The sequence below is a fragment of the Anopheles merus genome, chromosome 3R, assembly GCF_017562075.2.
Source record: "Anopheles merus strain MAF chromosome 3R, AmerM5.1, whole genome shotgun sequence".
NCBI lineage: Eukaryota > Metazoa > Arthropoda > Insecta > Diptera > Culicidae > Anopheles > Anopheles merus.
In genome coordinates, this window is record NC_054084.1 from 5,348,123 (window position 1) to 5,374,798 (window position 26,676).

Consider the following 26,676-nt stretch of genomic DNA (forward strand, 5'->3'; position numbering starts at 1 on the left):
ACACGTGTTCTAGGCGCATTTGCTGCACCCCGCACATATCCTCCCCTCCGCTTTGGCTTGGTTTAAAGTTTAGCTTTTTTTGTTTTTGTTCAGTTATGTTTTTTTTTTTCACCCTGATCGCAATTCCTGCTTGTGATAATGATCTTATCTTACTCCTAATCTACCCACCCAATCCCCCTCCCATCCCCTTTTTTAAGCTACCTTTATGATGATCGAGCTACGCTAACGAAACACGCTTCGGTCGTTGTTTTCGGTTGTCCAAAACTGTTCCTTTTTTAAATATCCGTATATTTAGAGGGGGGCTTGTTGCTGTCTGCTTAGCATTCTAGAAATCCGACCTGACCTCCTCTCTCATTATCCACCTGTTTTCGTCCATTTTGGGGGGGTTGTTTTACTTTTTAAACTTTAATAACAAACTGGTCCGCCTAATTTTCTTTTTCTCTCTCTCTCTCTCTCTAGTTCGTGTTAGGGATTATAAACTTTTTTCTTTTATAGTACGTTGGCTAGGGGCAGCTAAAACATGTGTAACACGCACATACATCATCATCATCATCATCATGGGTTAAATTTACGGCATGGGAATCCAAAGAATCGTCTCTTAATCGTTCCGCCAGACTGTTGGTAAGAGATTCTTCTTGTTTTCTGCGATTTTACGTTACTTTTGTTGGTAAATGCTAACGATAAGTCAATGCCACCCCCCCCCCCCCCTTCCGCCCTTATCCAAAACCATCCAGGGTATTTTTTTGTGTTGGTGCTGTTTTCTTCTATACCGAATTTGCTTACATATCTAACTTGCGCATTCATTTTTTCGGGGGAATTGGTTTTTTTTTTGCATGGTTTTTGTTTGTTTGTTTGCTTGTTTGTTTCGTTTAAGCTTTTAACCTTTTCTTTTGTCACTTTCACTTATCGGGGGCTCACTTTAATGATTACTTTCGAGTTTTCCTTTTTGTTCGCATGTATGTTTGGCTAGTTTTTCACGGTTCGGTAATCTGTTTCTGTTTGCCCTTTTTTTTGCTCTTAATTATTAAAGCTGATTTAATTAACATTTCCTGTGCTTTTATGTTGTTCTTATTATTTATTATTTTCTTGCTTTTTCTTCTTGTTCTTCTTTGTTGCTCATTGTTCAATAGTGATACTACTGTAATGTCTACCTTCGTCAGTTGTAGTAGTAGTAGTAGTAGATATGTTGAATGGTATGTGTGCATTTTCCCGGGTTAGTGGCTTTAAACTAATGCAATGCTTCTGTTTCCTGTAACATTCGTAACGCGAGTTGGTAAGTTTTCATGTTGGGGATCAATTTTTACGTTTCTTCTATTTCTTTTTCTCTGCACTGGACCTTATGAGTATTTTTCAATAGCGAATGTAGCACACATTGCAGTACGTTGTTTGTTCGATTCAGGAGCAAAAGCAGTGAGTAGCAGCAAAACCGAACCATGACGCAAAACTTATGCATTTATCATATTCCTCCTCTCACAAGAGCTTGGTCGTTTTTGTTTATCAAGTAGATGTAGAACACTAACTTTTCGGCTTATATTCACTTCCGATCACAACTAGCACCCTGTCCCGATAAAACGATAAACGAGTTGCACAGTACCAGTACCCACACCCAATCGAGTTCTTCGCACAAGGACGTAAATATCCTGGACCCCGCTTTTTTTGTATAGTTTTAGCGTTTAAGTAGAGAAAATCGAACAGCAAAAAAAAAAGCACAATAGCACGATAAAACGATTAAAGCAAAGCGCATAGAAGAACGTAGAAGAAGAAAATTGCAGCTGGAACTGCACTGCTTCCTTCTCGAATTCTCCCTAAGCTGGAGTGTGCTGGACGGTACCACAATCAATAATATTAGTATGTATCACAGGAAACCGGTAAACCTGTTATCCATCGTCGAAAAACCATTGCACACGCACACACACGCGCGCGCGGTATACACAAGGGTGAATGTGAATCAATGCTTACGATATCTGGTGATGATGAAACCCTTTTTCAAAAGCAGGAATGCGCGATCTGTGATGCCCTTTTACTAAACCGGGTCGGGCGATTTTGACTAGACAATATTACTTAAGCTGATGCACAAAAACGCTTAGGCGGCAGCAAACCCCAACCCAAGCAAGCAAAAAAAAGCGCGCTCACTACACCTTTATACACTACTATCGGGAGGATAATATCGCTGAAGAGAAGCCAAACACGCACAAATCAGCAACGGAACGAACGGGTGCTTTACGATTGTCAGAAAGCAAATGGGGAATGAATGTTGAATGAAAAAACAGAATGTATGATTTTACACTATGCAGCAGCTGTGCGGACGCGACGTGCGAGAAGTTAAGCCATAATCGGTTGAGTATTTCAATAAAATCATGCCCTAATTACATGCTGCACCACAGGCTCTACTGGCACTGAGGGGGGTTTGTTCAATGTAGCGGCTGTCATGAGTGTGAAGCAGAAACGCGCTGGGAGGCGTGTGTTGAAACGGTTCAAAATGATTGTCAATTAATCGGTGTACGTACGTAGGATCCTTTGGAGGGTGAGAGGATGCGTGTAGGACATACGACGACGAGGATCGACGACTATCGCTGGGGCGGATCTGAGAGTTTGTGATGTGTTTTTATGGTATAAGCATTTTAAAACAGTGTTTGCAGATACAACTAACGAGTGAGAAACTAATCATTATCCCTTTTTTCCCTGCCTATCTTTTACTGATTCCAGTCGATCGAACCTCGAGTTACGAGTGGTTCCACTTTTTGCCACTCCCTTGTCTTTCCATGTTTTCCCTGTTTGGCGCGATAGCTACTCTTAAAACTGCAGTTTAAGCCATTTTCTTAGAGCGATCTACACTTGATAGCTGTGATTTTATAGGAAAAAAGATGCAAATGTTGTCTGTAAATCCTAGCGATAGTGTGATTCACGTACTTTCAATGCATCATTCAAACAGTTCCCTTTTAGTACCTGCCTGGAAGCTGAAACCCGCGACAATGACTTTCTTCACGCTCGCTAATCACGATGCTATCACCACCTTCACCTTTCTATCCTTTTCTTAAACATTTATTCTCTTATCATAGTATCGCCTTTTACGACGCAATGCAATGCCTTACGTTTTGCTTACGTGTAAACGAGTAAACGCAAAAAAAGCAGGGAACGTATATACAAAGCATATACAGTCAATTATATACAAATTCAAGCCGCGTGCGAACGAAGTATTACTGCCTACACTCCCAGGGGTAGGGGACAACAAAAAAACAACAAAAAAAGCTATAAGACGGCACCAAAATCACATTACGACCCATGGATTGGAGAGTAAAAGGAAGCAAAAACCCGTACCTAAATTCTACTACCACTGACCAATGCATTGGCCGAAGCTCGTAAGCTGATTCGTGTGCGAGAAATCCTATCTCTTCCTGAATTCATCCGTCACTGCTCACCGACAGAATCCCTTTTTATCTGCTACAGTATGTTTAGTTCACCCAAAGAAATCAAACGTGAGAGTACATAGAGTCGTGTCGTGGAGTAGTGGAGGCAAAACAAACTCTCAAGCACATTGATTGATATTCCCTGTACGGAAACAATGGACCAAACTACGCACACAGCGCGCATATGATAACAACTATAAAGCACAACAAAATCCTTACAAAAAATAATAAGCAACTCCTTCTCCCATTTTCGTCTACCTTAAGATCCGTATCCCCTCCTCGCGCCTGCAATCAAGCAAGTGGTTGCGGGTGTGTATGTGTGTGTATGTGCAACGTTTAAGGGGATACAAGTGCAATTGAAGTTGTGCTTTGAACGTATTTACAGCCACACATTGAATATCGCTTACGTACCACCCTTCCCTTCCCTCCCACAGGTAACCTCCCTCCACAGCAAGTGATGTATTTTTAATGCTTTTTGTTTTTATATGTTGCTGCGGGCACGGTTTCGTGCCGTGATGTTATCATTTTTGCTCCCAAAATTAATACTTTTTTTTTCTTTTCCATTTTCTTGTGTGCCTGTGTGTGAGTGGGCCGATTGCTTTCGAGCAAGCATGCAATCACGCACCATCGTACCTATTTATGGGAAATTTCTTATTAAATGTTCATCGAAAAAAGGTCCAACGTGTTCTTCAGTTCAGCAGCAGTTCGTAATTCAATATTGGAAATTGCTTTCTGAGCGAGTGTATGTGTGTGTGTGTGTGGGTATGGCATTTGTGTGCCGTCACCCTTCCGCCGATATCTGTTCAAAGTTTCATACACTTTGATGAGATACCGACGTGGCTGGATGGTGGCACACTCTGAAAATGCTGAAAATCAAATTCGAGAAAAAATGCGTTCCTGCGCTATTTCACACGCTATATGGTCGTTTGTTTTGACGGTGGTGGAGAGTATGATGAACAAAAATCTACCTCAGTACGACGTACCCACACAACAGACAAGGGGCAGTGACGGGCAGCGCGGCCTCCAACACGCTTACTCCTCCGTGAACGGATGCTCCGAGGTGTCGCTGATGTTTTTGCGCCGATTTTCCAATATCTTGGTCGCCTGCTCGAGCGTTTCCAGATAGTACAGGTTGGCGAGGTCCAGGTTGGAGTAGTTGCTCTCGTCGTACCCGAACGTCATGCCGAGGATGATGTTGAACGCGCACGTGTCGTACTCGTGGCAGCCGGAGTACCGGTACAGCGGCTTCTTGTTGTACTTGCAGCCACCGGTTTGTGCTCCTGCAATCGGGTAATTACATTTTAAAGAAAGGAATTCTTTACCACTTCCCACAAAAACACACACACAGAACGACCACATACCAATCGGATGCAAGCACTCCAGCGTCAACGCGCAGCGCACCCAGGGCAGCAGCACCTTCTCGTTCACCGTCGCACTGTTGCGGAAGAACACAAACTCGAGCGACGTCATCGGCAGGAAGTAAAAGTTGTCCACCGCAATCTCGAAGTACTCGAACATCTTCGGATGCGTCCGGCTCGTTACTGGCTGCTTCGTCGCACACCCCAGCACCCCGGAGGTACTGTTTTCCGCCCGCAATCGCACATCCTCCAGGTCGCGCACCACATTGCTGCTACCCCGCAGCCGCACACTGTTCTCGGTGAACAGGATCAGCTTCGACCGGGCCAGCGCGTCGTGGATGATGATCGGCCGAAACGCGTGCATGCTCCGGTCGGCCACGTGCGCCGGCAGCCGGCTCATATCGTACGTTATCACAGTGCAGTGCGTGGCCGCGGTACTGTTGCACGATCCCTGCAGGATGTGCAGGTCCGACTCGGCCAGCCCGAGATCGTACACCAGCAGCGGCTGGGCGGGCAGCTTCATAGCCACGTGCTGGACGTACAGCAGGGCGGACGCAATGTCCCCCGGCAGTGCGTACGTGACGATGGTAAAGTTGGCCCTCGCGCTCGCATTGTACAGCGGTTGGGTGAAGCCGAGCTGGGCGAGATACTTCGGGTCGACCTCGGGCCGCGGGTCGCCATTGGATTCACGGAGATTTTTCTACAATGATAGTGGAAAAAGGAAGGAAGGCACATGTTGAGTCACTTATCTGTCAGGGGGTTTGTGCTCTAATGCTTACCTTGAAGTTGCGAAACTGCTGATGCGTCTGGGAGACAATGTTCTTGAGCGAATCATTCTGCTGACCGGCGGAACCAAACAGGATCAGTAGAAAGGTGGTCATAAGCACGCACGTCAGTATCAGCAGGAATGGTTTCGTTCTCATGGTTCCTGCCGAGTTGATGCTCCGTTTCTACAGTTGCCCTCTCTACACGCACGTCCCGTCCTGCGTTGGTTCTTCTTCACTTCGTTTTGTTGGCGTTTCGTCGAGTTTCGCTAGAAAATGTGTTCTTCGCGCTTCGCGGGGATGTTGTGATGATTTCGATGATGCGCAACGCGCTTCTCTACGATGGCTGTTTCAGTTTTACAAAACACGACGACGGTGACGGCAACGACAACGCTTCAATTGTTGCAACAGCAAACGGATACTGCAGGTTCGGTTTTGACGAGTGTGTGAGAAAGACAGAGAGCATGGAAATAGACAAAAATGGGGTGAGTAGAAGCAAAAATCACGTCGGTAAGCGTAACGATTAATAAAATCAACATTTACTCTGTATATCAGCAGGCAAACACGACATTTGGTGATAAAGGCGTGGAAGCGCAAAATTTCGGAACCAGAGCATACGCAGTGAAGCATTGGGTACATGGACGGAAGGATCATTGCTTTGAAGTAAGATATGGTTACTTTGATAGCAAAAATGGAAATGTTTGAAGTTTTAGAGACTTTTGGACCTAATGAGTCTGCTGAGCCGTTTATTTGACGATGCTCACACGACACGTGTCAATGGCGAGACGTGTTAAATCCGTGACAAGACAACTTCATGGCTAGAATATCCACAACGGCATTTTACGGGGGGGAACAAACATCGAGGGATCATGCAAACAACAACAACAGTTGTGTTTATCCTCTTAACCACCAACAGTGCACACATCGCAAATGCATTTTTAAAACAGTCCCCACCATACTAAAGCACCAATTGTCTCATTCTAATAAGCACATCGGGCAACATTGTTTCCCATTGCACCATCCAGCCATCCATCCATCCTGGCGCTTGTGTCGTGCTCCCTAAATCACGGCACAACGGCGCTGGTTTCTCTGTTGGTAGGCAGAGACAGGTACGGCGCGATGTATCGGAAAATTGTAGGTGCGTGTCAACCCGTCATCGGGTTTCATCATCATAGTGCACAAACAGACAGGACGGGGGAAAAACAACGACTTAGGCAGGTTGGTGTTGGTCTCCTCCCCGTCTATTAACGCTTTAACAGACTCGGCCGCAGACTAGCTGTCCATTTCCGTGTGTCTGGGAGGAGGTGGAGGATATCTAGTGCCGGCAGCCTGGAGGACGTGTCGGAAAATGGCGATTTAATGTAACATTATCCGATTGGACCGATTGGCGCGCGCGCGCCTTCGACACGGTGTGAACGAAGGGTTTTAGTAATGCTCCTGTCTGCCTGCCTGCCTCGACTAGTAGGCGCTGCCGGCGATGAGATTGAGGTGAAAGCGATATGATAAGACGAGCCAGTGTGCTTGCTGCGGTAGAACCGCAATCGCAGTATGCGGCCTTTAAGCGCGACCCGGCTAATGGTAATGTTGTGTTGGATTTTTTAATGCACACAAGTAATATCACCAAACGAACATCGGAAGTTAGCACGCGTATCTATATTAAATGAAGCTCGTTCAAACACACACACACACACATGAGCAGTTTGATCCAGCACGGGTGTGTTGTCGTTAATTAACATGAAACTGAACTATGATAACAGGCAGGCGCATCATCCTCTTCTTCACAGTTGCTATGGTCAGAGCGGCGGGAATTCAACACCCATAAAAAGCTTAAGTTTATTAGAAGAACTACAGCTTCATGGCTTCCTTCTCTCCCCCAAGCCACTTCAGTACTAAGCAGAGCGATGCAAATTGGACACGTGACCCCCCTTCAACCCAGTACAACCTTCACGGGACGGGTTGATTTGGTTTCAACCTTTGTTTTCTCCCTCCTTCTCCTTTCGGGGGTGACCTTACTCCGTGTCTGGGCTGGTTGGTAATTGATCTAAGGGTCTCCCCCCCTTCCACCACGCTGCAGTGTACGTTACTCCCTAGCCCGCATAATTAAATGGCAGTTAATTCCGAACTCTGTCGCAGTCTGTGTGCGATGTGTCGCATTCTTTCAATAGTATAAGCTGCTCGCTTTGTGCTCGGTGATAGCATCGTTAAAATAGATACTAACAATTTATTGTTCATTTTTTTCGGAACGACCACACCACCATCGGGTGGTAACACAGAAGAATGAAATAACTATTTTTAATAATGACACAAATGCATCTCCCGGGGAAGTGCAGTTTTGCAGCTGCTCACTTGCCCCCTGATTTATATGCACTTCAGCTCCCAGATATGGGACAGGTTTTTTGAGGTTTAGAGTTGGGACGACCCAATTCTACTGATAAAACCCGATACAAAGCGTCGGGAATGCTACTTCGGTGCCCCAAAACCCCCGTCCGTCAAGAAGGATTTTATCCAAGTAAACCGGAATTTTCCAGGGTCTAGACACGATAAGCAAATTCCAACCAAATGCGCTGTGTACTCCATTACTTATTGCCTGGGATAACACACGGGCTTTGGTGGATAAAACTGTAACCACAGGTGTAGGTAACATAAAACGGCACACAACAAAACACCCGTTTGTGCTGGTGTTTACCTGGTTCCCTCCCTTCGAGCGAGTTAATTGACTTTTTATCGTACTACTAAACGACAACAAGCGCCCCGAGCGAGACCACACTACAATGTCCCAGAGAACCCACGGGTCGGTAGAAACAAACGCATATTTGAAATCCCGCGTGGCTTATCAGCTGAGTGGGAACGGTGCGTACTCGTGCCGGCCGACGAGACTAAACCCTTTAAAAACATGTGTTTTGCGCTTCCGACCGTGGCGCTTATCTGTATGGGGTGGCTCTGCTGCGGTCGGTGGTCGGTGTACTTGGGAGTGTACCTCATTCGCTGGCCGAATTCCCGTGCACTGATACAATAATCTGGGCGCGTGTACATATCGGGGTAAACAAACGGTTAAGCCTGTTCATTATTCGAAAGACAAATTGTGAAATTTTGCTTCAGGAAATAGCAAACTCTTAGTTTTTACCCCTTTTTTTATCATTTGTAGGAAGCGAAAGGACGTCGCAAGTAATATTGAAACAGTCCTTTTTATCCAACACGACGGCAGTATGAATCATACAAACCAGACACAATGTTATGGCTCCGCTGCTGCACCTAGCAAGACGGCTACATGGAAGACACGGGGGCAGAATTGATTTCCAACTGCGGCAAATGAAACAATACCTCCGCTCCCCCTTCCAGTCACACCGGGAGGCCCGACCAGTGCGCCACCAGGGGGGCTGGTACACACGAAACACCCCCTCCCCCCCATCCACCCAGCCGTCACAAGATGTCACAACAATCCGGGGCCCGAAGAATATCCGATATCCGGTGGGTCCTCCCCGCCCAGCGTGAGGCATCCCATTACAACAGCAAAGAGAAAATAAGCGGGCCAAACCGAAACCGTATCGATTGACGGCGAAAGGATTATGTAACTCCTCCACATCATCAACATCATCAGCGTCAGCGAGCAGCATGTTCTCCCACCCAGCAGCGCCGGTTCTCCATTCAAACCCGGGGACCAAAGGTGGTCTTTTGGCCTCGCAGGAACTACAACTACCACACAGCCCGGTGTGCAACCGAAAAAGCCATTATACGAACTATATAGAAGCGAGAGAGAGAGAGAGAGAGAGAGAGAGAGAGAGAGAGAGAGAGAGAGAGAGAGAGAGAGAGAGAGAGAGAAAGAGAGAATATCCTTTTTCTGGTTGGGATGTAACCAAAGCAGGCAACATATTAAAGAAGTGACACGGATGAGACCGACGAGGATGGAGAGGAGTCGAGAGGAGCAGGGTGGGTTTGCTTTTCTCCAACAAAGCACGCTGCGGCCGCTTCCTTTACAAACTATTGACGGGCGAAAAAGCAATCTAAGCCAGGCGAGCGAGGACAAAACCACTAAAGATTGCATGTTGGCCTTCCTTTCGGTGGTCGGGGTCGTGCTACCTGATGAAACGTTCTACAACGGGACGTTCTCGTGGCACTTTCGTGGCCGTCCAATTTCACTTGACTGCAGTGCGTCAACGAGCGAGCGGGTAATTGAACTGGGGCCCGCCAAACCGTCGCCCAAACAATGTTTCCGTTTTTTTTGCCTACTTTGCCATCCTTCTTCTCTTCTGCTTCCCCACACACATACACACACCTGGTGCCAACCGATTGCTGGTCTTAGTAGGCCGTGATGTAAAATGGAATTCGGTATTAGATTCGGTTTTTTTTTTTTGGTTTGGAAAGTCACGATAGGCCACGACATAAGTGGCACCCGACGGACCGGTGATTTCATTTATATTTATTCTCACCACTAGTAACCGCGATTTAATTAGGTCCTCATGTCCCACCGACTGACGATGAAATAGGGCGTCGGTGTGTGTGTGCTGGATTGACAGGGTCGCAACCGGAGTGACCGGAAGATGTCTGTCCGATCGAGCAAAGGGACAGTTTTTCGACAAGCATCCCAGTAGGCAGTTAGTCAACAAGTAGTGCAAAGGCGAGGCCTTTTTTTCAAGAGCCCCGGGATCAACGGACGTGTCGTCTGAACTTTGGATCAACTTAATTAACACTTTCCTGTACACACACACACACACCACAACGGTGTACACGGGCCGTTTTCTATCTCTGCACAGCTTCCAAACCCTCAAACCTTCGCCTTCCTGTGGCCGGATGCGATGTGGTTGGAGGAGCAGAAACAAAAAAAACTCTGAAGCGATGTTTTCTACTGTTGCTCTAGACTCGGCGGTGGTCGTGTGGCGGGAAGCTATCTTTACGCGCAACGTGCAACGTGCCTTGGTGGAGGATGGCGTTTTGTGGACTCTTCTCCGTTCTCTATCTGATATTTCTGACGCCACAGATAGGCCCACACTGCCCAAACACACGGAAACAGGATCAACACAGCCCCCGGTGGGTGGTTGTTGGGCAACTTCCAGTGGCAACAAGATTTAATTATCGCGTTGTGGTAGGTGTGGAGGAGGCAGCAGTATCCCTACCACCGGGGATGTGCTTATCTGTCTTCTCGTCCAGTGTGACTCAAATCGTGGGTCCAATAAAAAGGCAACACTGTCGCTCGTTTTCATTTATTGTTATCATGTGTGTTTAGAGAGGGTTTTTTCAGTAGTACTTCAAGCCTACTTCGGGGCGGGTTGTATGAAAGATGCTTTGAGTTTGATAACTAATCTACGGAAGGAGGCTGTCCAGTGTGTGTGTGCGTCTTGCGATTAGAGGAAGCGATTGACATCTTCATGCGTGTAGCGTGAATTGACAGGAATTTCTTCGAGTGTGTCTTATGATTAGACGACATTTTCCAGCTCCCGAGCATGCAGAGAGATAATGATGATCCAGTACGAAGCATATTTTTAAGTATGTTTCAGATTAAAACTAATCCTGTCAACTTAAACCTAACTGTAGACATTACGTAAACCTTACAGGCTTCTCCAGGGATTCTCACAGTTGTGGGACACTTCCTTGACTCTTTCTAACGGGAAGTGCACTTCATACGGTGGATATCGGACTCTATGGCACCCGTTTTGGACAGCCCCATTGGAATTTCCTATTGGATTTGTCCAACAAGGGTGCTATATAGTCCAATTCCCATTCACTTCTTGTAAGAAAGAGTCAATAAAGTGTCCCACAGCTACGAGTACTCCTGGAAACCCTGTATTTTAAAGAAAAAATGAAAACCCAATGCCCTAATCGAGACTAGCCGTTCTGCATAATATCATCCCGCCCCACTACAACAGCGAGCTGAGCGAAAAATTAGAACGCAGTTTTTCTTTGTCCAAAACCACCCACCAAAGGAAGGTAGCACAAGGGGGGAGGAAATGGGGGAGGTGAAAAAATGTGCTAATCATCGACTGGTTCGAATATTCTCCACCGTCATCGATGGGGATTATGTAAACATACACACACACACACACACACACACACACACACACACACACACACACAACACACACACACACACACACACCACACACACACACACCACACACACACACACACACACACACACACACACACACACACACCACACACACACACACACCACACACACACACACCACACACACACACACACACACACACACACACACACACACACACCACACACACACACACACACACACACACACACACACACACACACACACACACACACACACACACACACACCCGGCCCTCGCGGTTTCTCGCTTCTCGGTGTCTGATTATGGTAACATGTTCTAAGTGATTATTCACATGCCCTTCTCTCTAGCTCTCTCGCTCTTTCCACCAACCCTCGGGCTCAAAACAATCGCACAACCCACCACCCGCCCCTTACGGTATATATACCAGGAAGCGCTGAGGGCTGAAGGTGAATCACAAACACACATCTAGGCCGCCCTGCAGCCGGTTCTAGTTAGCAGTGTGCGATGGGGGCTCTACTACATATGTCGCCGCGGCTACCGAGAAAAGTTAAAGACCGACACCGACCGACCGACCCACTTGGGTGGGGGGAGGATGGTGAGTAATATCTTCTGCTCGTGAGAAGGCAGCAGCAGGCTCATGCAGAAAGATAAGAAAAAGCTCACCATTCTGACCTGAAAGCTGGTCCTAGAAACAGACAAACAAAAAGTGAAACCACCTTCGCTGCTGATGCTGTGACAACACACCGACGCGGGCGGTGGGACCTTGGGGTATGCTAAATGAGGTCGGCGGTTGGGTTGAGTCGGTTTTGCAGCAGGTGGAGAGTATAATCTCACCTCCCACCCTCCCTTTAATTAAACACCACCACACGAGCAGGGCCGAGGCGCGGGTTAGAGAATGGTGACGAGTCTCAGGGCAAGCCATGAAACGACCTGGGCGATACAGCAGCACCGGTTGCTACACAGCAACCGATGTCACCCGTGGTTGACTGCTTGGTTCTGTGCGATGTGCCCGAGTTGACAGAAAATCGTACCCACCACAGCACGGCAACCGCACGCCGTCGTCATCGCCGTCGCTTGCACAATTCGCAATCATGTGGAAATTTCTTTTACGCCCCGGGGATCGAAGCTCGGTGCACGAAAGGGGTAGTGGGTTGTTGGGGAGGGGGAGCCGGGGAAGGTATAACACACTGGCTCTCGCAGTGTCTAAATCTGTGCTGCGAGCTGGTGGAAAGGAAGGATAAACGCACTCAAGGCTGAGTTTTAATGTGACCGTTTCCTACGGCGAGATGTAACCGAGTGGGAGAAAGAAGAAAAAAAATCTACAACACCCCCTAGTTGCGCCCTACCCCAACCGCCCCGTTAGTGGACCTACCTGTTGGTGGTAGTGGTGTTGGTATTGCAGCCCTCGGTGGAAATCCGGACGCTCCGTTAGGCACTGCATAGTGCCGCAAACCCGAAACCGACCGCGAAAATGCTGCTATGCGTTCGCGTGTGTCTGTGTGTGCGTGTATGTATGTATGCGGCGGCGGCGGTGGTGGTGGTGGTGTGATTTTCCCCCAAAATTATGCTTTCCGCTGCGTTTGTTTCCTTCTCTTCGCCGTTTTTTTCCCCGTTGACGGCGGAGGGAGGTTTTCTCTAGTTAGCGTATTTTCACTGCACTTCGAGCTTCACAAAAAACACACCCACAAAACGGCCACATTTATTGCTTTATGCTGCTGTTACCTCGCGCCCTCTCTCTCTCTATCTCTTTTGGCCGATAATGAAGATGATGATATTTTCCACTTTTCGGCTTTTCCGCTGCTCGCGCGCTTCAAATGACACGGATGAGACGAACAATCACACACACAATGCACTCACACACTTACACAGTGCACCACCACCCAGCAGCGTTTGCTACGATGGGCGACGAAAACCGCGTCGATGCAACACACCAGCCGATCACCCCTCCCCCGACGGCCGAGGATGCTATCGTTCAGCCTCGAGCTTTCCTTCAAGCGCCTTTTCCCCGCTCATCGGTAACGGCGGCGGTGCGCGGCCGGGACGACGACGGTATTACGGCAACCAGTAGCGGCGGAAAACACCAGAAGCATCATCGTCGTCGTTGCGTGCACTATCATTTTCACTATCACGGGCGGGTTTGCGCGTATTGGTATCCCCCTGGGCCCCAGCCCAAGCCGAAAGTGGGGTGGAAAAACAGGTTGCTGCGATTGCAATGTGTGCGATCTCCCGTCGACCCCAGTAGCACTTGTTTCACCTTTAGCGAGATGTTGCAAAAAACGGCAATTCACCAACACACACACACAACGAGAGGAAAATGGAAATAACGCAACCTGTTCACTAGGCGATTACGGGCAGGGCGGCACGAAGATTTTCCGCGATAAGCTTCGCGATGAGAAACCAGCGGCCGACGGATCACGGCCGTTCACGGTCACGGGATTTTTTTGTTGTTGTCTATCCTCCCTCCCTTCTCAGCTTTCGCTCGAGTGCTCGCTAGGGCTTGTTGGCTTCCCTCTGCAGGAACAAGCGGACGCACTTCTTTTGGTCTCTGGCGCGGTGAATCCTGTGATGCTGCCGTTCCCACGGTAGTGTGGCACAGCTCTCGGGCTCGCTGCGTTTTTCTTCGCGGACCGAACACCAAATGCAGCGCGAATTGGGGGAAAAGATGGAACAATATAAAAAAACTGTACGGCTCGCTTGCGGCGTTGACAGTTGGGCGTGTGTTTGGCCCGTACAACATGGCGAGGGATTTTGACGTTCGAATATTGCTGCATCTCGCTCATTTTCTCTACCCGCCCTTTTACTTGCCCATTCGTGCTCATTTCAAAGTGAGCCCCCCCCCCCCCCCTCTTCCACTTCATTTCGAACGCTTTGTGCACCATTGACCATATGCTTTTCGTTGTGTTGGTGACCAGGGTGTGAGTGTTCTCGCTCAATTTTCTCCTGCTGTCTCTTTCGCGCATGAGGAGGCGTGAAATAACGGCAACAAATCGTGTAACTGATGTGAATTAAAAGTACTCAGTTTTGTTGATTGTTTTATATGAAAATCAATAGAAAATCGGTACACGTGTTATTTTATCAATAGCTGAAAAGGTTTGGATTACTGTGCAACCCATAAGATCGCCGTTCAAATCGGCCGCACGCGCGCAGCAGCGCAAGAATGTGGCCAGGATAGCCCGTTAAAAGTGCTTTACCGGCTTTACTCGTTTCTCTCAGCGGCAAGGTCACCAGCGAATGTAGACTGTAAATGAAAAGGCACTACCGGCAGATGCTGATGCAATAGTAAGTGAGACAGTCAAGCGAAGATGCTAATATAGCACACATATTAAATGAAGGAGTCCGTGGGGTCAATGAGGATGAGGTGGAGGAGTGGCAAAATGTATTTATTATTTTTGCCATTTATTTTTGGTCTAGCAACACAATCGCACACCAGCGCGAGCTTTTTGGCGGTCATCTTGAACCCTTAAAAACCCTCACAACGACTTACAAAAACGCTCGCCAGCGAGCGAAAATCGCACCGATTTGAAGCGTTGGCGAGCTCGTGAAATCCGTTTTTGTCCTGCCTGCGGTGGAGTGGGGTGTAGCGGGGGGTTTGTAAATTGACTACGTTCAAAGCGGTGGGTTGAGAAGTTGGCCATGGCGAACCGTTTGAAATGAGTTTGAAATATTTCCGTTATCTTTTCACAGGGCGCTGAATTCGTTGAAATTTCGCTACTTTCTCTTGATTCCTTTAAAAAAACGCAAACTTTTTCTCATTATCTGAACATTTTATTTACTTATAGTACACTTAAACCTTCGCTAACTGTGGCGCTCGATTCGTACCAATTGCTACGTTGGGAAATAAAGAAAAAAAAAAACATCATTCCAAAAGGTCAGCTTACTCGCTATACTGATTCCCGTACGTTCGTTAAATTTCGCCGCACGCGTGCAACGCGATCCCGCTTATCCGGCTGTTTTCACTTGACTGGCACAAACTGAATGGATTGTTTAATTCGTCTAATAAATGACACCACAAAACCCTTCTCCGATTGTTTCTGCTCCATCTCGATCAGCTGCTTGCAGAACGTTTCGTTAAACACGCCGATGAGCGTCTTTTTCAGTGCGATAATGTCCTCGTTCGACACCCGCCAGCTGGAATCCGTTTTGTCGGATTGGAAGTCTGGAAACATAGGACGACAAAGATTAGTGACACGAGTTTTCAGATGAGTCAACAAATACTCACTGTGCCCGGTAAAGGAAGAGCTTCCAACGCGATTGTTTACGGGCAGGACGCGCAGCATGAAAAAGTCCAGATGCGCCCACAGGATGTACAGATAGTGCTCGATGATGAACACACTTCGCTGCAGTTCTTCCTGCTTCGCCGTTACACGCTCAGTTAGCAGATTAAATTGTAATTGAACTGCAAATAGAACAAAGCATTGTAATTTCAAACTTGGTTTCAAACTTGTCAACTGTACTTACTATTTTTATCTAAATCGATACTCGGCAGTGAGTTGCGCTGTTGCTGTAGGCTTTCCAGCACGTTTCGCTCCTTATGGTAAAACTCCACCGTACACCGGAGCTGCGTAATCACGACGTACAAGCTGTGCGGCACATCCGACGACGATGTTTCCGTCGCCGACCGGTACGTATCCTGACGCAGCAAAGCGGTCGATCCAGCCCCAGGACCGGTTGTTTTGGTGGGCGTTGCGGCTCCTGCCCCAGCTGTCGTACCATCCGCGTTGTAGTGCGGCGAAAACAGTACATTTATCGTCCGATGGTCGACCACGTGGTTCGAAATGCAGTTGCGTGTGTACAGGGCAAGGTTGGCGGCCACCTCGAGGAAGTATTTCACGTGCTGCGAGCGTTGCTTATGGTCATTCCCTCCCGCCGGGTTATTGTTCAGCGTGCTGCCAAAGTTTACGCTGCTACTAATGCCCATTCCACCGCTTGCGTACGGTTGCACGATCATGCTGCTTTGGTGCAGCTCCTTCAGCGTCTGCTCCGAAACGATGAACCGGGGCAGCAGCGCCAACATGAACTTCTGCATCCGGTACAGCTGCATACCGAAGGCTTGGTTTGCGTTCGGGTCGGTTAGTTCGTAAATTTCCTGATTCGCCGACCGGGCGATTAGGTTCGTGATGCCGGCCAGCTCCTTCAGCAGTCCCAAATTCATGCTCGGCGAGCCCGCCCGCAACACCGTTTCAATCATATCGCTGTGCGACAGGAAGAAGTGAATGATCTGGCTCAGTGCCGAGTTGTTCTCGTGGCCCAGCGTCGACAGGATCGCATCGCAAAGGTTCAGCGCGGGAAACAGGATCTGCTGAAACCGTGCTTCCACCGGCGGGATGAACGAGGAGGACAATGAGGCGGACGCTGCTGCAGCTGCCACTGCCATGGCCGAAGCGTACGACTGCTGCTGTATGCTGCCGCTGTTCAGGATCTGCACATCGGGGTGCAGATCGTACACCTTCATGCTTCCGAGCACTCCAAGGATGTGCTCCTCCAGCAGCATTCGCGCACCGATCTGGCAGCGGGCGAGACGCGTCAAGAGGGCCATCTTCGACTCGTACACGTACAGCGCGCGGAACGTGCTCGGATTGGTCTGCAGGATGTGGCACAGGTCGCCATCCTTCTTCAGCAGACTGTTGATGATGTGCGAAAGGTAGCCGTGCCGGGCGATAAACTCCACTATATCGATCGATGCATCCATGCTTAGCAGCATATCGAGACAGGACATGGCCAGCATTTTGCAGATATCGTGCCCGGTCGTACAGTCCTGGCAGATCACGTCGATCAAGCTGTCCCCGAACGAGTTGAATATGTCCATTATCATGTTCAGGTGCTTGTAGTCCTCCGTCTCCGTGCCGTACGGTTTGCGGCCCGCGTTGCTAATCGTTCGGTTCAGGAACGAACCACCGTCGTCCTTATCGCTGTCCAGCTTCTCACTTCGCTCGAGACTGTCCCGATTGCCCTTGATAATGTACATGTAGTTGAGCAGCGCGACGTACAGGTTCATCTTCAACTGTGGCGACCCGTCGCTGCTGATCAGCAGCCAGTCGAGTATGTTTTTCAGAATAAACTTCAAGCTCAGCGCATTCGCACGCTCCAGATAGACGTACGCGCCCTCCTGCCGCTGATGGGCGGTGCTGTTCATTTCACCATTCAAACCATTCCTGCCACCGGTGGAAAGCAGACTCGTTCCGTTCATGCTACCATTCTGATGCCGCTCGGACAGCATGTGCAGTGACATCTGTTCCGATTTGAGTAGGAAGCAGCTGCGCAAATTCACCATCAGCAGCGAAATGGTGGACGAGGCAATGTTGCCCAGCTCGGGGATGATTTGGTTCGGCACTGCCTTGCTCAGCATTATCTGCAGTATCTCCGTGATGATGATCTGCTTCGTGTCGAGGGACATGATCATGGTGGGCGTAACGCATACCAGCACCTCCGCCACCTGGCCCCACGCCTCCAGGAACTTTATCGTCGAAGCGCACAGGCTGCGCTGCGTGTTCAGGTCCACCGCGTACTTCAGGATCGTCTTAATTTCCTGCACGATGTGCGCCCGCTGGCCGGTTGCGATCGAATGTATCGAGTCGAGCTCGTCGCGCAGAACGTCCTGCAGCTTGCGCGTATCGATCAGCCGCATGCGAGCTTTGAGCGTGACGGGCATTTCGCAGCTTTGCAGCAGCTCGTGCAGCACCGTACCGTTGAAGTAGTTCCACTGCGGTTCCTCCAGCTGCTTGATGGTGAAATCGACACAGTCGAGCAGAATGCACAGCATTCGCTTGGCCGTTTCGCTCGATTCTTTCGTGGCCGCGATTGCGGTCGTCGACATGTCGGCGGTGGCATTGATCGAGAAGCTTATGTTCGTGTTGGTGTAGTAATCGCCCAGCCCCGACGTCACTGGATCGACCGTTGGAGTGTTGATGATTTTCAGCAGAATTTTGCAAATCGTTTCGAACTGCGTCGCTTGATTGCGCTCACTGGTCAGCTTCAGCTCGATTACGATCGCTTTCAGCAGGAAGGTCATCTGGTTCAGCAGGAACGGATTTTTCGCATCCGGGAAGGGCAACGATGTCGTGTGTCGGCAAAGGAAATCGTTGCACGAGCGCAAAAAGCGCAGAAACACTTCCGAGGTGTGATAGTTGCGGCAAATTTGGTACAGCAGTCGATAGGCGTACTCCATCAGCTTGTTGTAGCTCGTCGACAGTGGGTTGCCGGTTCGTAAATGCTAAAATACAGGAATTTAAATTAATATTTTTGAATTTTTATCACTAATGAAAAGAGACCACTTACCTCTAAATGTTTGTCCAGCAGCGTGATGAGCGATTTCGAACAGTGGCTCGGGAAGTTCATAATGCCCGGTTGCTGCAAGCTGGTCAGATGCAAATCCTTCCCCAGATCGAACCCTAGCAGATAGTGGGCCAGGTTCGGCACGACGGGCTGCTGCAAGCACTCCTGAATCAACTGTATGACCGCGCCTTTGATGCTTGTCGTGATGAACGTTTCGTTGGTGCTCTTGGACGATGCTTCGTCCTCCATCGGTCCAACGCCCATTACCCAGGCCGTATCGTTCAGCTGTTCCAACAGTGGCAACGGTTCCGCCTCCTCCGATACGTTCAAATCGGCCTCCAAACACTCCACAAAGCCTTGCCGTATCTCGTTCTTCAGCTCGTCGGTTTGGGTCACCAGGCCAAGTATTAGCTGGTTCACGTCCGGCAGTGTCATGATGATCGAAAGGATACGCAACGCCACCAGGCTGTTCCCTGGCAGCCACGTACTGTACGTGATGTGCTTCATTATGTTCAGCATGTGATTGGCCGTGCCGCTGCGTGGATTCACCCCCAGCAGCAGTTTGTTGATGCCGTTCAGATTCACCGGGCTCGGTGTGCTGAGATGCATGTTGAAGAAATCTTCCTGCAGGTTCAGCGCCTTTTCAATGATCTGCAGACACAGCAGCGAAGCGGCCTCGAGGGAACTCTTCCCGGGGAACGGTGTGTACGAGTCAAAGCACACGATCGACTCATCGATAATGTGCAGAATGAAGCGCAGCAGATCGGACTTTGTGTTGAGCTGCAGCATAATCCGGTAGGCCGGTGGCGTGCGGCCCTCCTTCAGCTCCCTCATCTGATTTGCGTTGGCAGGGTTAAAGTTGAAGCCGTTCACAAACATGTGCACGATTTGGAGACACTTCTGTGCCAGTTGCCACTTTTCTGCACCGTCCTTGTAGTTACGGCTAAACAGTCGCAGCAGCACAGTGTTGACCACGTACGAAAGGTACGGATGGATGCCGGGCGCACGTGATCCCTCTCCCAAATCGTCTGGAATGGCAGTGCTCATGAGGGAGGAGAGCAGATCGAGCATGGCCTGTGTGAGCGGGAACGTTTCATTGCGGCTTTCAACCTCTTCCAGCTCGGAAATGACGCCACGCGTTTTGAAATTGCTCGTCGACGGGATCGTATTAACGATCTGCGAGTCTTCCAGGTTGTGCCACAGCTTGATCGCATTCTCTAAGCTTCCGGCAAGTGACGCAAGGGTGCGCACGATTTCCGCCTTCAGTTGAATGGGGACGGAACAGCTGATCAGCCCAACTAGCACGTTCAGTGGCGCCCATTTGTCACTTTCGCACAGAGCGATGCGAGACAGCTCGTCGTGTTTGGCGACCGCTTGCACCACCTGCAGCACAGCCTGCAGGCCGAGAATTTCCTGCGGACTGATGCTTTTGCAGATCATACGATTCCGGTACACCGTTTCCGACTGTGGGTTCTGCTCCTGGCGCAGGTTGAAGTAGTACTCGCTGAGCGAGTTGAAAAAGTGATCCCACGAGACGGTGCTGCTGCCGGAGTAGGCACTGCCCTGCTTGAGCAGGTTGAACGCGCTCCGGGCGGCCTGCACGTTGCAGCTTAGCCCGGACAGCATCTTGAGGTAGGGAATGAAGAGCGTCGGTGGCAGCAGTTCACCCGCGAGCCGAATGAACTTGAACAGGCACACCGAGCGGGATGACACTCGATGTCCCTGGAGGCCGTGGGCGAACTCGGTCGGGCCCCAGTACTCCATGCTGAGGTTTAGATGCAACCGATCGTTGGCGTAGAACTTCCCGACCGAGAGGAGCAGCATTTCGAAGTTCCTGCACAGGTTGGCCGGCGGCTCGATGCCCTGCTGCTGATACACCTGCACCGTACGGGCCGTTTCGTCCGCTCGGCCACGCAGCTCCGTCACCTTGGAGTGCATCAGCTCGATAAAGTCGGCAAACAGCGTGTGTAGCCGGCGGTAGAAGAACTCCGTGTCGAAGATGAGTTCACTGTCGAGGAAGGTGTAGTACAGGAAGTCGAACACCTTCCCCTGCAGCGCTCCGTTCACGAGCAGCTCGTCCTGGTCGATCATTTTCGAAGCATCCTGCACGAGCGTTTGCGGCGCTAGTCGAAGTGTCGCAATGGACAGCCCAAACGCGAACAAGGTCAGCGCGTGAAGACCATCGTTTTCCCAGCTGTTCGACAGGGCGTCCATCAGGAAGTCGATGTACAGATCGTCCTTGATCATGGGCAGCTTGCGGACCAGCTCTTCGCCGTCCTCTCTCCGCTGCAGTACGCTCAAATCCAACGCGTACAGCAGGGCCATCTGCAGCGTAACCGTCACGTCGTCGATGCCGCCACTCGATTCCGTGCACTTGTACCCACGCAGGAACTGCACCAGCTTCATCGTCACGCCCCTCGGTAACCCAGACTGGGCGGCGTAGTAGTAGATGCACTGGGCCAGCAGCAGCCGGATTTCCTCGAACAAATCCAGCACCTGCCGATGGTGGCGCGGCGGCCCAAGCGCACGGTTCGTCGTCAGTATGTCGAGCTCCTTGGTAATGTCCAGCTCCTGCAGCAGATCGATGATGCGCTCAAGCAAACCGTCCGCCACCAGCCCGTCGGTGTAGTTGGTCACGATCTGTGTCACTTCCGGCGGCGCGTCCGTGCACCACGACACGCCTGCACGCGATTTGAGCAGCTGCTTCAGGCTGGCCACGAGCGACTTGCGCCCGTCGTAGTACAGCAGCACCGCGACCAGCCCGCGCGTCAGTCCCGGATGGTTGATGGTTTGCTGCTGCGAGGTGCACAGCAGCTCCAGCGCCACATACTCGTTCATGTCGAACATGTCCGACAGGATGATGCTCTCGTCGACCAGCTCTTTGGACAGGATGGTGTGACCGAACTCGGGCAGCGTGATGCCCTCGGTGATGCCCTGTTTGATCGCCTCTCGGCATTTCCCGTTCTTGGGCGGGTTTTTCAGCAGTGAGAGAAAGTTCTGCTTGTGCTTGCGGAGCAACGCTTCCAGCGCGACGGCGTGCGTCGTGTCGGCCTGGTCGGTCGATGGAAGCAGATAGGTTTCGACGTTGTTCAGCAGACATTTGTACGGTGTCCACAGATCGTCCGGCGTGCCTACAACAGAAAAAGCATTATTACGGGGAACGGAATGAGCCACCGAAAAGCGTTTGTTGTTCCGCGCGCTACCTAACCTCACAATGCCGGTTCGCACTGCGATCCGGCGCACACACACACTTACCATCGGCCATTGTGTCTGTACTCCACGGTAACCACAAGCGGAACTGTACGGTGCACTCGTTAGAGCACTTTGTGGGTGTTTTTTACACGGTTATGGACTTATTTCACTGCGAAAAGTGTCGTTTTGCGGTCGAGCAGCAGCCGAGACACAAACAGGCGGCAAACGAATTCTTTTACTTGTTTTTTTTCTCTGTCCTATGTTTGTGCTGTCAAACTGTGGCACAATGGGATGGCTCTCCGGTCATGAAGAGGGTTCAAACGAATATTATGCGAAAGAGAACAATTGTACTAAAATCATAAAAAATGGTGATAATAATGTGGATAATGTGGAGTATTCTGATAATGTGGAGTATTTTCAAGACATTTTAATAAAAAAGTGAGATGCAAGAAGCAAGTCGAATAAAATATCTTCAAAATTACATCAATATTGTAAAAACATCGCGATGAGGTTTGCGATGTTTTTAACTTTCAAGGGGGATTCTATCTTTCAAATTGGAAAAATTGCACAAACACGCTATCTGGCGCTCCGTTTGGCCGTTATGCAGTTTTTAGCTGATAGTATAAAGAGCTCTCATGGTATAAAGAGCTCTAGCCGGTCTCATGGTACAGTCGTCAACTCGTACGACTTAATAACATGCCCGTCATGGGTTCAAGCCCCAAATAGACCGTGCCGCCATACGTAGGACTGACTATCCTGCTATGGGGGGAAATCAATAAGTCACTGAAAGCCAACCCCACAAGTGGGTTGGTAGGCCTTGACCGGCATCGGTTGTTGAGCCAAAGAAGAAGAAGAAGATAAAGAGCTCTTTTAAATGCTTCATGCTACACGTAAACATTCATTTCTATACCCTACTGACCCAGATCTAGGCCAGCACAATCCCAAAGACAATAAAAGTGTTTTAAATGTTTGCAATTAAACTCACTCGAACAGCCAGAGTATACAGTAGCATAAAATAGTGCTTTCCATAAGATCGATGATAAGCATCGGCAGCATCGGGGCGCATCATGAAATCCATTGCACTCGCTTGCACACTATCATCGCGCGACTCCCGCCGACACGTCGACAGCGCGATTTCATCAATAAAAGTCATCCTTTATAAGTGCTGATTATGTAAAAATTTATCGCTTATCGCACGGATATAATGTCAGAGAATCAATTAAAATCGCGCCATCATCGCAACGAAAGATGCGTCCCGAACGAGGTTGGGCGCCGGTTTCTGCGACCGTTGCAATCGGTTGCGCGTGGTTCGGGTCATCTTGCGGCCATGCGCTGCAGGGAAGGATGGCTGAGGGGTAGAGATGATCACTGAATCACGATCCTTTTCTGGCGGGCTGGATCGATAGATGATGACCACAAATATGTGTATCCATCAAACTGTCAAATTAAGAATGAATCTTTCAAATGAAGAAGATGATGTTTGACCCTATCATTGCTCCTCGCTGTTGCGTATTTTGTTCATGTGAAAACTGTGAATTGAAAAATGACATTACTTCAGAGTAACAACGTTTCAAACGCTGTGTGAACTTACATTACATAAAAGCCGTCTAGAAAGTGAAATATAAAATACAACTTTAGCCTTTACAAGTCCTGACTACTTTCAGGATAGCCTTTTGGCGCTATTTATTGGGCATGCAACTTGATCATAATTGCAATATTGTACCAAACTGAACGATCGACGCTGCATCGCCATATTAGACAGCACTGGTCATCTGGAAGATGGTTGCTGGCAATTTCTTCACACCTCAATTGCTTGGGCTAAAGCTCGATTTCAAACATTTCGGTACCACTTGCTTTACCAAAGCCCCACTCGGGAGAGGTTGGGGTGGTTAATCATCCCAATAACTCAACGCTACTACCCCTCGAGGGCTTGCCCGGTTTACTGCACCGGTAGGCGAATATTTACGGTCATTGAGGTGGTTTGCAGATAAATCTACCCACCGGGAATCGTTCGGACTGGTGTCCGGAGTAAGAGTCGACAGGCAAAATTCGCACCGAATACTAGCGTGGAGTGAATCGTTATTACCGTCTTACGAATACTATGGCACCTGGGCACTTTGCTGAAGGAGCTGAGTGAAGATGAATGAAACGAAATCGCTTGTCGCAACATCGCTAGGGAGGGTCGTGAACGATCGAAAGATTGGGTCGGTATCTTTCGTGAAAGGTGACTCCCGTCGAACTACTGAATTTATTCGCCGTGCGCTCCGATTAGTCCATAAGCCAAAGGTGAGGCGATAGATCTTGCAGGTTCGATGCGCTGCCCACCCGCAAACCTTTTTATAGCGGGTAGGTCAATGTGCATCAGCGATCGTTAATCAATTTTCGAGTGGAAAGCGCTTTTAAGGTAATGAGAGCTCTCAACGAACAATCCAGGGAAGTTCTAATGGAGTTGGGTGAAGTTCACTATCATTAAACCTAACATGCGCCCATTACGATCACTAGCTTATGTCATAACATTCAAATTCCAATATTCCGCCCGAAACACCTGCACTCGAATGGAATGCAAATGCAATTGCATGTGTTGATGCATATCACCGTCGTAAGGCATTAGTTGGACATCATAACAACCGGTACGTTTGGATGCTCCAACAGAGACGACCGAGCCTTAACAAAAACCTCATTGCACGAGTAGTACCAGCACCTCCGTAGTCTGGAGAGATACATGGGACCTACTGCAGAAGCAGCCGATGATGTCCGACGATAAGGCACGCTAGTGTTCAATTTCAAATGATATTTATAAATGTCACTTTTCTAATGGGCACGCAACTCAATATTGCCCGTTTAGTTGCATGACTGCAGACGACCGAACTGGCGGCGGATCAGATACACACTCACCACTGGCGTGGGAATGGAGCTCTTTCTCTTCAGATAAATCCATTCCAACTCGTATTGCACAAAAGTTTGCAGATTGGGACAGCTCAAGACACTTCAAAACTGGCCAACCGACGAAAGAGAAGTCAGAGATTAATGATGAAATGTGACATTTGTTGAAGTTTTGTGCTTCCTGATAGCATCTTCCGGTACAATCACTCAACCACGGTAGACAAAATTAAGCAATTAACACTGTCTTCAAGTAATGGCAACCGAACTCTTGACGCAGTCTCTAAAATATGTTGCTATAAAACGACAGAATTTGATAGATAGTGCGACCTCCTTCGCTGCTGCTGGTGATGAATCGTTTCCACTCTCGCGGACAGAGCTGTATACCCAAACGTGCCCGGCCAAAGCCAACCGCGGTCATTGCAATAAGCTTTTAAATTAGACAAAACACATAAATTGCAGCCACTGCCAACACCTGCAGCCTGTAGACAATGCAAAATACAGTGTTTTGTCATATTTGTGACAGTCACAGTCACAAGGAAGTTTGCACTAAAACTGGTACCTGCGCTAAAGTTGGCGAATTGTATGCGCAAAACCCCCGGCTTATCGTGCCGCGCTCATCAAACAGAATTTAAATTCTAATTTATCCAACTGCCGTGGTGTGTGGTGTACCCTTTTGTTTGCAAAAGTGGCATAATTCATTGCACTGCACCCGGGCGAAGATCAAAACCGTCACACCTCTAATGCGATTCTGCCGCTGTTTGCAGAAGTCATAATTATGTTGCTTCCCTCCACCCAGGCTGTAACGCAGAGGGGGAGAGGACAAACTGGGCAGTTTCGCACGGGATAAGTTATTGCCGTGATTGTTTCAATAATTTGGTGGTGCACTCCCAAACGCCCGTTGTTGTGTCACCTGTCAAATTGTTAGTAATTCTCCAACGCTTTTTGGCAAGTTAGTGCACCCAGTTGGTTCCAATTAAATGTGCTGCATGCAGTGGTGTGAATGAGGAAATTCAGGTCTACTTTTACATTTTTATAGGATTTGTGTGTGTGTGTGTGCAGTGTAGCTTTAAGCAGATTACGAAAGGATGTTGTGACAATTTCTCTGCTATCTGTTTGCAGCCTACATTGTAGCGCGAAGCAGGAAATCTTTCATGTCAAAGGTTTTATCGTTCACATGCCTTCGATGCGGGCTTATCTCGCCTGAATCGTTGGTCCGCTGAAAGGTCTGGAATAAAAAGACCACACTTTAAAAAAAAAAACGACCCCTTCCCCACCAAAAAAGGACTGCAGGTGTGTGCATTGCGCTCTGCCTTTGGTCCTGGTGAATCACTTCTGGTGCACGAAGGCGAAGCGCAGACGACGAACCCCATTAATCTGCCCACCATGTTGCGGACGGGTGGAGAAAGATTGACGATCGTTCACGCCATCGGAAGCGGGTAGAAAAGAGCTCGACCACACTCACTTACGAGCAATTAGCGTGACATCCATTGGCCAATTGATAAGTTGGCAAATTTAATGCACCAAGCGTCGGGTGCAGCTTTCCGATGCACGCAAAAGGGTGGAGTTAAGTCAGGCGACTATTTTTTTTTGTTGAGTTTCTCTCTCTCGCACGATTGCCTTCCTGACCGGGAGCAATCAAATGTAGATGGGTCATAAAATGAAAATGAGAGTGTATAAAATTCGTACATTTTCGTGAAATGACGCTAAAATTGAACGTAAAAACTCGTACGAATGATGAATGAACGTAATGATACGATCGTACGAATGGTGCT

The 26,676-nt window shown here is 48.9% G+C and overlaps 2 protein-coding genes across 4 annotated transcripts; both read right to left on the reverse strand.

Moving 5' to 3' along the window:
- Window positions 1-1,105: 1,105 nt before the first annotated feature.
- Window positions 1,106-14,260, reverse strand: LOC121597232. Of its 3 annotated transcripts, XR_006005395.1 has the most exons (5): window positions 12,930-14,260; window positions 5,545-5,950; window positions 4,769-5,465; window positions 4,376-4,687; window positions 1,106-4,273 (listed from the first exon to the last, which is right to left on the reverse strand). XR_006005395.1 is itself a non-coding variant. In XM_041922838.1 (4 exons), exons 2-4 carry the CDS (start codon window positions 5,686-5,688, stop codon window positions 4,440-4,442), a joined length of 1,089 nt encoding a protein of 362 aa, XP_041778772.1. In that variant the 5' UTR covers window positions 5,689-5,950; window positions 12,930-14,260; the 3' UTR covers window positions 1,106-4,439. The 3 variants fall into 3 exon arrangements, 2 of the variants coding, with proteins under 2 accessions (XP_041778772.1, XP_041778773.1); XM_041922838.1 differs by having other exon boundaries at window positions 1,106-4,687; XM_041922839.1 differs by lacking the exon at window positions 12,930-14,260 and adding an exon at window positions 6,073-6,205 and having other exon boundaries at window positions 1,106-4,687.
- Window positions 14,261-15,300: 1,040 nt separating this feature from the next.
- On the reverse strand, window positions 15,301-22,282 carry LOC121596379 (nuclear pore complex protein Nup205). Its single transcript, XM_041921263.1, has 5 exons — window positions 22,085-22,282; window positions 18,833-21,960; window positions 16,016-18,767; window positions 15,777-15,953; window positions 15,301-15,713 (listed from the first exon to the last, which is right to left on the reverse strand). The coding sequence occupies exons 1-5, from the start codon at window positions 22,092-22,094 to the stop codon at window positions 15,511-15,513; spliced, it is 6,270 nt and encodes a 2,089-aa protein (XP_041777197.1). The 5' UTR covers window positions 22,095-22,282; the 3' UTR covers window positions 15,301-15,510.
- Between the last annotated feature and the right edge of the window lie 4,394 nt (window positions 22,283-26,676).